General features: G+C 38.5%; 2 protein-coding genes across 5 annotated transcripts in view; one reads left to right on the forward strand and one right to left on the reverse strand.

The window, feature by feature from the left end:
* The window catches only part of LOC126378823 (coiled-coil domain-containing protein 186), an 86,832-nt gene extending 81,339 nt beyond the window's left edge, over positions 1–5,493 (reverse strand). For 2 of the 3 annotated variants that reach the window (XR_007568143.1, XM_050027246.1), the window contains exons 1-5: positions 4,032–5,493; positions 2,773–2,985; positions 1,597–1,716; positions 897–1,005; positions 351–505 (exon numbers count right to left, since the gene is read on the reverse strand). Coding sequence is in view for 2 of the 3 variants with exons in the window: in XM_050027246.1 (XP_049883203.1) it covers positions 351–505; positions 897–1,005; positions 1,597–1,716; positions 2,773–2,985; positions 4,032–5,369 (1,935 nt within the window). In the remaining variant the exon portion in view is untranslated. Of the gene's footprint in view, positions 1–350; positions 506–896; positions 1,006–1,596; positions 1,717–2,608; positions 2,684–2,772; positions 2,986–4,031 lie in introns of all 3 variants that reach the window. The other variant, XM_050027247.1, reaches the window with a different exon arrangement.
* Positions 5,494–8,754: 3,261 nt separating this feature from the next.
* Positions 8,755–12,045, forward strand: part of LOC126378852 (kinesin-like protein KIF3A) — a 38,206-nt gene continuing 34,915 nt past the window's right edge. The window contains exons 1-2 of one of the 2 annotated variants that reach the window (XM_050027315.1): positions 8,755–8,911; positions 11,205–11,417. In XM_050027315.1, the coding sequence (XP_049883272.1) occupies positions 8,906–8,911; positions 11,205–11,417 (219 nt within the window). In that variant the 5' untranslated portion in view covers positions 8,755–8,905. Of the gene's footprint in view, positions 8,912–9,188; positions 9,389–11,204; positions 11,418–12,045 lie in introns of those variants that run through there. The other variant, XM_050027316.1, reaches the window with a different exon arrangement.

A 12,045-nucleotide genomic window follows, 5' to 3' on the forward strand; every position in this document is an offset into this window, starting at 1 on the left:
TTTTGTAAAGCAAAAACACGTGTCTCCTATTTAAATAAGAATTAAAAAAAAACAGTGGTAAAATTTTTAAAATGGTGTCAATTGAAGATAAAAGATAGATGATTGGACACCTAATAAGACACGACGAATTTATTAAAAACATCATAGAAGGAAAGCTAGAAGGAAAGAGAGGAAGGGGAAGACCAAGAAGAGCTTACATGGAACAGATTAAAGAAAAGGTTAACGTCGTGTCTTATAGGGAAGTTAAGGAATTGGCCTTTGATAGACTGGAATGGAAAATGCTACACCGACAAGAGCGTGGCTCTTAAATCGATGATGATGTCAATTGAGTGTGACTTTGTATTACAAACCTCAGTGGTGGCTTGCGCAAGCGCGGTGGTAGCGAGGTCCCTTTCCCGCTTGCAAGAGTCCAGTTGCTGGGTGGTGGAGGCCAGCCGACGCTCCAGGTCTTCCTTCTCGTGACGACAGAGGATAAGGGCGGCTTGGCTTTCCTTGAGTTCCAGTTCTGTTGAGGATTTTAGTGGTTTTAACTTTAAGATTCGATCATACAGCAGCAGTATACACGGTGTTAGTGACATCGTAACGAAAACTTTGAGGGATGATTCAGACCATGATTCTAAGTTGATATCAAGTGGAATTTTTCGTCGCAAAAATCATGATTTAAAAAAAAGAAACGATTCTATACTTTTGCGATCAATAATTCCACTTGATATCAACTTGAGAATCATGGTCTGAATCATACCTCAAAGTTTTCTTTACGATGTCGCCGCTATCGCCGCCGCGCCGCTGTCATCCAGTTTGAGCCCTAAGACTCAAACGTGCTGCTGCCTACATGTGAGCTTGTAGTTTTTATGCTCATTGTTTCAATGTGATGTTTTGAACCCCTGGTGTCTTACCAAGCTGCCTGGCCCGCGCGGAGTCTGTAGCGTTGGCGGCGGCGGCGTCCTTCGCCGCCTCCAGCTCGCTCACCTGCTGCGACAGCTTCTCAGCACGCTCTGCGCTGTCCTGGAACGCCACAAACGTTAGTATACCTCTTAAATTCTAGCATGATTGGAATGCAAGCAGGACAGGGGGGTTCAAATGGCCACATCGAAGTAATTCATCTAAGAAAGCAATATTGCTATTTGACACTTGTTTGCATTGCGCACTTACTTTTATATGCGCAAATTGCTTTCTTAGATGAATTGCTTCGATGTGGCCTTTTTAATCCCCCTGAGGTATAGAATATCATCCGGTGCGAGTCGGTATTGGGGTCCTGAAGTGTTTGTTGTCGGGAGCTGATTGGCCGTCTACGGCTAGACACAAACTTTGCTTTACCGTGTTCCACCTTTTCACGAATTTTCCGACCGGAAATTCCACTTGATATAAACAGACACATAACAGTAAACAGATACAGACAAATAACAGACAGACAGGCAGTCGCTTCGGTAAAAAATCGGACCTGTCAAATCTTCAGGTAAGGTAAGCGAACCCTGTGAAAAATGGGATAATGCTAGAGAAATGATGATGATAATCTCTGAAATATAAGAAAACGTTGAATATTACGAGTCATTTTAATTTTACTCCACCACCCTACATGTATGTTTGCTGTCTCACCTTGTAAGCGTCCATCTCCATACGCAGCTTGCTCTGCGTCCACTTGAGCCGACCTTCGAGCTCCTTCAGGTCTTCTCTCACCTTCGCCAGCTCGCGCTCGCAGTTCGACAGCTCGTGACACTGGAAATACGATTTAACAATTATTGGTGCTAATTCCTGCAGACGCCATCTAATTTTATTTTAAGTTATACCTGTCATTTTCTTATCCGCTGAAAAAGAAAGAGATGGGTAATCGACAGGCATAAAATTTATGGAACACACGTCAAATTTAAGCAGAAATCTAAAACAACCGTCTAAAAATTTTACATCGGCCAATAACCCGACAGAATTAAGTTGACAGCACACGTCAAACGGTTTGCATACCAGCGAGATACTTTTTGATTCGCCCGGGTTATTCATTCATTTACTCATTCTTCCTAAAATTTACGACTTTCAATCATCCGTCTCTTTCCTTTTCCCGGAATAAGAAGATGACAGGTATAACTTTAAGTAAAATTAGGAAGTGTTTGCAGGAATCGGGGCCATAGTCATTAGCCAAAGAAGCAACAACCGTCGGAAAAGGGTTCTGGAGTGGAGACCGCGTCATGGAAAACGTAGTGTAGGACGCCCTTGGACTAGATGGAGTGACGACATCCGTAAGGCCGGATTTTAGATTTTGTTTGTTTTATTTTAGGTAATAATCTGGAATTTTCTGGTAAAATTAGGAGCTGGCAGATCCTGGCCTTCTCCTGACTGGCAGACTTTGATCTTGTTGTTCAGTAGTTCCATCTCACCACTCCACTCTCCCAGCTTCTATGACATTGGAATGTTCTGGAAGTTTCTAGTAAAATTAGAGGGTTGTACCTACCTTATCGTCATAAAGCTGGCAGATCCTGGCCTTCTCCTGACTGGCAGACTTGATCTTGTTGTTGAGTAGTTCCACCTCAGTGCTGTGCGCTCGTTCCACTCTCCCAACTTCTATGCCATTGGAATGTTCTGGAAGTTTCTGGTAAAATTAGGGGGTTGTACCAACCTTATCGTCATAGAGCTGGCAGATCCTGGCCTTCTCCTGACTGGCAGACTTGATCTTGTTGTTGAGTAGTTCCACCTCAGTGCTGTTCGATTGTTCCACTCTCCCAGATTCTATGACATTGGAATGTTCTGGAATTTCTGGTAAAGTTAGAGGGTTGTACCTACCTTATCGTCATAAAGCTGGCAGATCCTGGCCTTCTCCTGACTGGCAGACTTGATCTTGTTGTTGAGTAGTTCCACCTCAGTGCTGTTCGCTCGTTCAGCCGCCGCTGCCTTCTCCGCCGCTCTTCTAGCCTCTATGGCCGCGCACTCCACGCTCGCGTAACGCATCACAGCCGCATCTTTCTCGCGTTCTGCTTGCTCGACGCGTTTCGTCATCTGGTGGTGGTATTGGTTGAGCAATTAGGATTGAGAATGTGAACATGCACGATGACGCACCTGCCGCAGTCATCGCGCATCGCATCCAGGGATGTACCGTAAAAGAGCTTTATTTGATAACCTTAGGCAAATAAGATCAGAGTACGAGAAGGACCAATTTGAAAAAGAAACACAGCCAGTGTCTTTACTATTAAAGAGTTTTAACAATGGGAACATTCCCACTTCGAGAACATTTCCAGGAATAGCACATCAATGTTTTTTTTTACCTTTGATGGGTTTACTCTTGGCTCGACTTGACCGAAGGCATTGACGAGGCCTACGATGGAGCGAGCTCACCCAGAAGGTGCTTGTTCACTCTGGCATTATCCTTCATTATGCGCACTGCTAGGGAGTAGAATTCTCTGCCGTCTTCAAACCCGGGTGTTTTCAAACCCGGGTTATATGCATTCGGAAATACAGAAGACGGCAGAGAATTCTACTCCCTAGCAGTGCGCATAATGAAGGACGATGCGAAGCGCTTTGTGCGAATAGTTGGGATATCCACCAAATAGGGATGTTCGCATCAACGTGCGCTTTCTCCTTGAATAGCTTGACGATGTGAAAATGAGATGAGTTGCGTCCATGGAGAGCAGTTCCCGAGGAGATATCGAGGGCTGAGACTAATAGATGTACGACATTTCTCTGCGTAGATATCATTCGTTATATAAAAACCTGCGCGAATTTTATCGAAGTCTTCGATCAACGAATAATGTGCCGCGGGGGTGGAGGCGTATATTTGGAAATGAACAGGTGGAGGTTGATAATAAAAATTAATTAAGATTGAGAATCCCCACTGTGGTGCTTATGCAATCCCCCCAATTCTCAGATCATGTTTACAGAAATATTTGTACAGGGAAAGAGTTTAGCAATGACGAGGTTTACTTAATGCCTCACTAAATACCATTGACATTTTAACAGGCAATTTTGAACAGTTTATGACATTAGAAGATTAATTCTGAAGTATGATGTTAACTTCATTCATTGCTATTGCTAAAATCAATACTAACCTGATCTATCTTCAACTCCAACTCCTTGAAAGTCTGATCCTTCTCCTGAAGCTCGTCAACCTGCTGTTTCACTCTCTCTCTGAGACTGGTGTTCTCCTTTCTCTGCTCAGCCAGGACTCTCTCCAAAGATGCTATCTGCAGTCTTAATATATCTCTCTTCGGGTCATTGTCTATCTCATTTTCATTTTTGTTATCTACAGTTGTATTTATCTCTTCTTTTTTCATTTCTTGTGGAGCTGTTTCAATTTTTACAGGAGATTTATCAAGACCATTGGTTACATTTGGTTTTACAGTGGCTTCATCTTCAAATATATCATCCATGACTTTCCCATTCAGTATGGGTTTTGTGATAGGTTTAATCGGAGGCTTTGGAGCTCTGTGCGTCTGATTGTAAGCGTACTTTAAGCTGCCACTAACTGATGAAAATATCCCATGTACATTCTTGACTATGGAGCCTAAGTCTTGAGACAGCAGTTCTTTTGGTAACCTCGAGTATCTAACGTCTAAGTTTTGCGAAGGTTCCGTTGCTTTTGGTATTTCTACTGTAATCTTCTGTACTGCTGTGACTTTAGGCTTTTGGTTTGAGAACTGAGCTAGGATCGTTTCTGTGTTTAATTCTTTGGTACAATTTACATTTTGTGTCATGTTTTGATCTATTACTGATATGTTTTCAGCACTTCGGCTGTAAGGTGACTTAGATATAGTAGTGTCCTTGTTATCCGTAACTCTATGGTCATTTAGGCTCACCGTAGACGTCGTAAGGCTCCTAATACCTTTGTTTTCTAGATCAGAATGATTAATACTGTGCTCTGTGGCATGTGTGCTCTGTCCCTCATTTCCTTCTTCAATATGTTCATTGCTCTGCAAGTCATCAGTGGAATTAGACGAGGAATTGTCAGTGCTTTTGGCAGACTCGGTAACAAAGTTGTCATCAAGAATTCCTTCAGTAATTGATTCTTCTTTGGTTTCACAAACATAGTCATGTACAAGCGACGTTCCGTCGGTTTTGTTGAAAGAAAACTCTTCTAAACTCAGTAAATTCTCCGTGACATCATTTATATCCGGTGTTAAGCAAGCAGGACTCGATAAAATAGGTCTATTATCAATTTCAACTGGTTTTTCACTATCATTTTTTAGGTCAAACAGTTTGTCATGTTCTGCAGTCTTTATGGACGATACCTCACAGTCTGATGATGTAGGCAGTGTAGCGGAGCAGGAGTCAGCAGACTCCACTCCAGAATCGCAAAAATGTTCGGAATTCTTTTCATTTTCTTTCTTAAGAGAGTCGACGTCAACAGGACCAATATGGACGGGGTTTTCTTCGGCTTCCGAAGACATTATTGTATTTTACACTAATAAAATCACTGTCGATTTTTAAATTTCCATTTTATGATAACAAAACTTGCATGGAATCCAAATTATTATTTATTTGAATAAAAATAAACATCGATAACATCTGACGTTTTCAGTGGTCGATTTTGACAGCAGGTGTTTTTAATGCAATTGCAAAAAAGAAAGAAAGAAAGAAAGAAAGAAAGAAAGAAACATTTATTATTTTCGGACATCACAGACACAGACAGACAGGTACATTACATTTAACACAGGAAAGAAACCACACGGAAATCAAAGTACACAGACAAAAAAAAAACCTTAAAAAAAAAATACCAAAACAAAAAGAAAAACAAAGAAAAAAAAAAAAAAATACCAAAACAAAAAGCCATTATGTAAAAAATATTTTGTGTTTTTACGACCATAAAATATCAATAAAAACACGAAATCCTTTCCAGAAACGTAATTCTGAAAGTGATGTAGTGAAATATAAAAATAACGCTCGTTAATTGCAGAATTTATTTAAAAAAGGTGAAATATTGCATGATAAAATACCCTCAGATACAATAGTATTGCCAGTATTTATAATGGTTGTCTTTGTGGTAGAATAATTATCTAATTCGACCTAAACGTAAAAAAATACTGTGACTCTTGGATAAGGTTGAGATGACGAGGGTATGTTCTCCTTCAAGTAAAAATGAAACAAATTTTGTAAATATTCCGTTATTTTGTTAATGATAATCACAAATCAAAGGAGAATGGGCGAATCTGGTCCAAGAACCTCCACTGATGAGACTTATATGTAATGAAAGCTTATGCTTTCTCTATGAATCTGGCAAAGTTCTATCAGATTCTGTCCCGGGGTTCTTTTTTTACGGCCATGTTTGTCCTGGCTAAAAATGTGATAAAATACAGTGGGAGCTAAAATCGACTCAAGATTTGTTGCTGGATAACTAAGTCTACATAAATAATTATGTATCATATTGTATATCATTTTAAAGAGGATCTTTTCCAGAATCCGAAACATAAAAAAAAACAAAAAAAGTCTTTATGTAAGCGAATTATAGTCAATTTCCAGCGCCAGGCATCTGCAGCGCCATTGTTTCTCGGTAGCTAAGTTCAAGTTTCATGCCTTTTACCCCTTCCAAAAGTATCTTACCGATTTTTTTTATATCGCTTCCGGAATTTGATCTGAGTGATAAAAACAAGAAAAATAAATAGACACCTCTCCGATAGAGACCGCCTAAGCTATTGCCTAAATCGTCATCATTAGCAAGTCATTACGGTATTGCATATTATAAGCTTATCAGCAACTTGGAACTTGGTCCAAGAACCTCCACTGGTGAGACTTGCATGTAATGATAGCTTATACTTGTCCTATGATTCTGGCAAAGTTCTATCAAACTCTATCCTAGGGTTTTTGTACGGCCATATTTGTCCTGAGTGTACAGTAGTGGACTGCAAAATCACCTCAGGATTTGTTGTCGAAAAACTATTTAACTAAGTCTATATACATAATTATATATCATAATGTATATCAATTTTAAAGGGGAAGGTTATCAGAATCAGAATCACAAATAAAAAAAAATGCATTAAGTATGTAAACGACTTTTAGCCAACTCACGTCCGTAGCACCATTTTTCTCAGCAGCTACGTACGAGTTTCGCGCCTTCCAACCTTTCCAAAGAAGCCCAATCATTTTTTCCTTCTTCTGATATTGCATTCTTAACCTGACAAGTGACAACAACAAGAAATAAAATAGATACCATTCCGATAGAGGCCGCGTAAGCTATGGACCTATTGCAAGATAACGTACTCAAAGGCTAGTCATTATAATCCAACAGACGTAACATGATTAGAATGCGGCGGGACGGAAATGTAGTACATCGCCTTATGCGAAAGAGACGAAATATGTGTCTCTTTAACACTAACAGTATACAGCTTAGTACGAGAGAAACAAGAAATAAGTCATTCTAATCAAGATGCAATACAATGACTCTATTGTATACAAAAGAAACACATTTATTAAACAAGTTCAGGCAATAACTGGTGCAAAAGGCGGCTTTATTGCCAAGGTAGCAATTACTACCAGGCAACCTTACGTTTACGATACGTTTGTTGTACCATTCGGCATTGTTTATAAGACAAGATATAAGCCTGGGTTAATAAAACAAGATTGTGGTGAAAGAAAACATACTACATTTGCGTCCTCCCGCATTCTAATCATGTTACGTCTGTTGGATTATAATGACTAGCCTTTGAGTACGTTATCTTGCAATAGGTCCATAGTTTACGCGGCCTCTATCGGAATGGTATCTATTTTATTTCTTGTTGTTGTCACTTGTCAGGTTAAGAATGCAATATCAGAAGAAGGAAAAAATGATTGGGCTTCTTTGGAAAGGTTGGAAGGCGCGAAACTCGTACGTAGCTGCTGAGAAAAATGGTGCTACGGACGTGAGTTGGCTAAAAGTCGTTTACATACTTAATGCATTTTTTTTTATTTGTGATTCTGATTCTGATAACCTTCCCCTTTAAAATTGATATACATTATGATATATAATTATGTATATAGACTTAGTTAAATAGTTTTTCGACAACAAATCCTGAGGTGATTTTGCAGTCCACTACTGTACACTCAGGACAAATATGGCCGTACAAAAACCCTAGGACAGAGTTTGATAGAACTTTGCCAGAATCATAGGACAAGTATAAGCTATCATTACATGCAAGTCTCACCAGTGGAGGTTCTTGGACCAAGTTCCAAGTTGCTGATAAGCTTATAATATGCAATACCGTAATGACTTGCTAATGATGACGATTTAGGCAATAGCTTAGGCGGTCTCTATCGGAGAGGTGTCTATTTATTTTTCTTGTTATTATCACTCAGATCAAATTCCGGAAACAATATAAAAAAAATCGGTAAGATACTTTTGGAAGGGGTAAAAGGCATGAAACTTGAACTTAGCTACCGAGAAACAATGGCGCTGCAGATATAAATTGACTATAATTCGCTTACAAAAAGATTTTTTTTATTTTTTTTTATGTTTCGGATTCTGGAAAAGATCCTCTTTAAAATGATATACAATATGATACATAATTATTTATGTAGACTTAGTTATCCAGCAACAAATCTTGAGTCGATTTTAGCTCCCACTGTATTTTATCACATTTTTAGCCAGGACAAACATGGCCGTAAAAAAAGAACCCCGGGACAGAATCTGATAGAACTTTGCCAGAATCATAGGGAAAGCATAAGCTTTCATTACATATAAGTCTCATCAGTGGAGGTTCTTGGACCAAGTTTCATACAAAAGTGCCCATTGTCATTTGTTGTTCAAAATTTAATCGATTTACTAGCAGTTTTGTCTACCAAAAACTGACAACACCGGAACTAAACTGTCATGTCATTCATTTTCAAATGGAACTGGAAAAGTAGGTCGTGAGTATTGATTTTTGGCTAATATTCGACAAACAAAGACGTTGCCTCGCATACCAGTGCCACGGGACTCATGTTAAGGTGAACGCGAAGAGAGAAATACTGCGAGATGCCAGTAAGTGTCCACTTTGTACTCTAGTCACATGGTGTGGAAGGTTGGTCGAGTGTGGTTTCGTAACACGCATTTCCGAGTTGAATCGTAGTTTCTAGCACATTTGAAGAAATATTCCATTATTAAAAAAAGTTAAAAAATCATTTTTTTGTGAAATTGTTGCAAATAGTGGGCGCGTTTGGATCGTAATCTTTTCCTAGATATGAGTCATGAGTACGTGGTTGTAATTTCGTTCAGGGTCATGCGACGCAGCCGCCGCGGCTAACTACGCACTCGACAAACCTTGAGTTTCTATTCTATTCGTTTTAGTCGTAACCCATTTACATAGAGCGTTAGAAGTGTTTATAATAGTTGATTTTTACTGATTTTGCTATCGACTTTACGATTTTTGCAATATTTTATTGAATTGTGCGATTGTGTATTGCGGAATGAGTGTTAGAAGTGCTAAGTATAGCTGCAAGGTCATGGAGTTACCGTCTAGTTAGTTTCAATTTCAACATTTCCTTTGTGTGGTATCTTTGTTACAAAACGTACAATAGAATTTCAAATGAGCAAGAACAATAAAATTTAAACATGAAGGATTGTTAAAAATTATCTATGGTATATTTTCTGAATAATAAATCTTATTGGATTTCTTTGGATGTAATTTATTTGTTTGTGTGGCTCTATGGGCTGTGTTCCCTTTGCCTGTCTTGTGGACAAAATAAATTAAAAATATAAATTTGTATATAAATACTGTAGGTATTTTATAAAACACTCATTTAGACTTTAAAATAATTTTAAAAGCCACATTTTTGCCGTTTACAATTTAAGAATTTAAATAATATTCTATAGATAATTATTAACCACAAAATTATATATTACATTAATAATTAAAGCTCCTAAATTAAAACAGGAAAAACATTTCATTCAATAAATATTGGATTCTAGTCAAACACTGATAAAGATGAATTTCATACAATACAAAACCCTAAAATGGCTGCAGATAAAATAAAATAAAAATAATTATAAAATACCCATTCCATGATAAACAGCCATTATTAAATAATGTGAACTTAAAGCTCAAGATTATATCCAAATTGGGGTAGTCAGAGGTACATCCAACGCCAGATGTACTATAAGTACTCTCACCTCACCGAGCTTTCTGTTTTAAATGATGATGTAAATAACAAAACAAAACTTATACTATTTTATTAAAAAACATCAATGTATAAAAACCTCATTATGTATTTGGCATTGACATGATTATCAAGAGCTTAGTCACTTCCTGTTCCTGTTCTTCAATTTATCCTTGAATTGCTAAATCAGCACAAAAAAGGCATGGAGCAAAGATATAGTAGAAAATTATATAACATAATATAAATTGCACAAAATGTGTGTGTGAGATATTGTGAATACAGTTTGTATGTATAGATTCTAAAAAAAATTGTGAAAGAAATGAAAAGAGTTTGTATGTAGAGATTTTGTTTTTTATTAGATTTTCCACCATTTTGTAATAGAAAAAATTTACATGACTCGACATTTTCATTACATGATTAATTGCTGTCTTAATTAAATTATCTTAGACAATCTGCAGTTTGTACTACATTCAAACATTTTCAAATTTGACACGAAATTGCTAGCAAATAGGTCGCATTTTGTAGGTATTTCTTTTAGTTTTTTTTTTGTGTTTTATGTGCAGTAATATCTAGCTTATGATCATGACAGGCACTGGCGCTAATGCAATTCAATGCAAAATGCATTTTAGTCAGCAAGACATAAGGCTCCAACAATAATACTTCTGGTGCTGCAAATATCCATTAGAGGAGCTCTTTGAACACTCTTATTAAAAAAATCATGGTTTTGGTCATCTACCTATCAGTAGATTTTTAAGTTACTAATTTATCTTATATTTTTTTATATGTTGTAGAAATTAGACTTTTTTTTTATTAATTTATTTATTTTTTTAGTGTATGTTCTGTTTGATATTGTCTATGTGGCGTTTTTACATAATAAACATATCTTTCTTAAAAAAACAAACTTTCTTCTTCTATCTTTCTTCATTCTTTTTCGTTCTTTGTTTCTGTAGTTGATTGAGGGGAGACATATACAAGCTGATTATGTTATGTTTTCTTTCTTATCTTTCTTTAAGTACGGTCACAAGTACTAATATGATACCGTGTCACATTAACTTTTTTGACAAATTAAACCATAAGTCTCATTCAATGTCAACGATGATAGTGCGACAGGGTTCTAAAGTGGGCATACCCTGAGCTGTACAAGTTGCCTCGGTACTAAACCTCTCATACCTCCTTAGGACGCGGAGCTAACCGCACCAACAGTGGAGAATGTCCGCGTGGTGGTGCGTGTGCGCCCCATGGACGCGCGGGAGAAGCTGGACGGCGCGTACGCCTGCGTTTCGTGCGACCCTGTCAACAACACGGTGGCTGTCACGCGCCACAACGCGACGCCACCCGAGCCACCGCGCGTGTACGCCTACGATGCTGTCTTCGATACCAGCACTAGCCAGGTGAGTTACAGCTCGCTGAATTGTAGGCCCGGACCAATGAATGTATGATTCTAATATAATCTAGCCTACAAGATCCCACTGCTGGGCAAAGGCCTCCCCTTCCTCTTTCCATTTTTCGCGGTCCTGTGCCAGTCACTCCGGCAAGCGTCCACGTCGTCACGCCATCTCTTCACTTCACGTCTTCACAACGCCTGTACGGTCACGAGCACTAATATGTATACACTTTGAAACCATGTCTCATTAAATGTCAAATATGATAGTGCGACAGGGTTGTAAAGTGGGTACATGATATTGCTCATGACTGTACCCGTCATGAGGCACCCAATGCGTGACCGTGCCCACCGCTCAGGGTGCATGCGACTAACATGTCCTATGTTATAGTTATATCAATATATACAGGGTGTTTGTGACATCGTACCGAATACTGAGGGGGATGATTCAGCTCATGATTCTGAGTTAATATCAAGTGGAATTTCGTGTCGGAATTTCTTTTTTGCGGCGGAATATTCCACTTGATATCAACTGAGAATCATGGTCTGAATCATCCCTCAAAGTGTTCGTTACGATGTCACTAACACCCTGTATATGCGAACCAAATTCGCAATCACTTATCACTAGTCAGGCGTAC

Source organism: Pectinophora gossypiella, chromosome 27 (assembly GCF_024362695.1).
Source record: "Pectinophora gossypiella chromosome 27, ilPecGoss1.1, whole genome shotgun sequence".
NCBI lineage: Eukaryota > Metazoa > Arthropoda > Insecta > Lepidoptera > Gelechiidae > Pectinophora > Pectinophora gossypiella.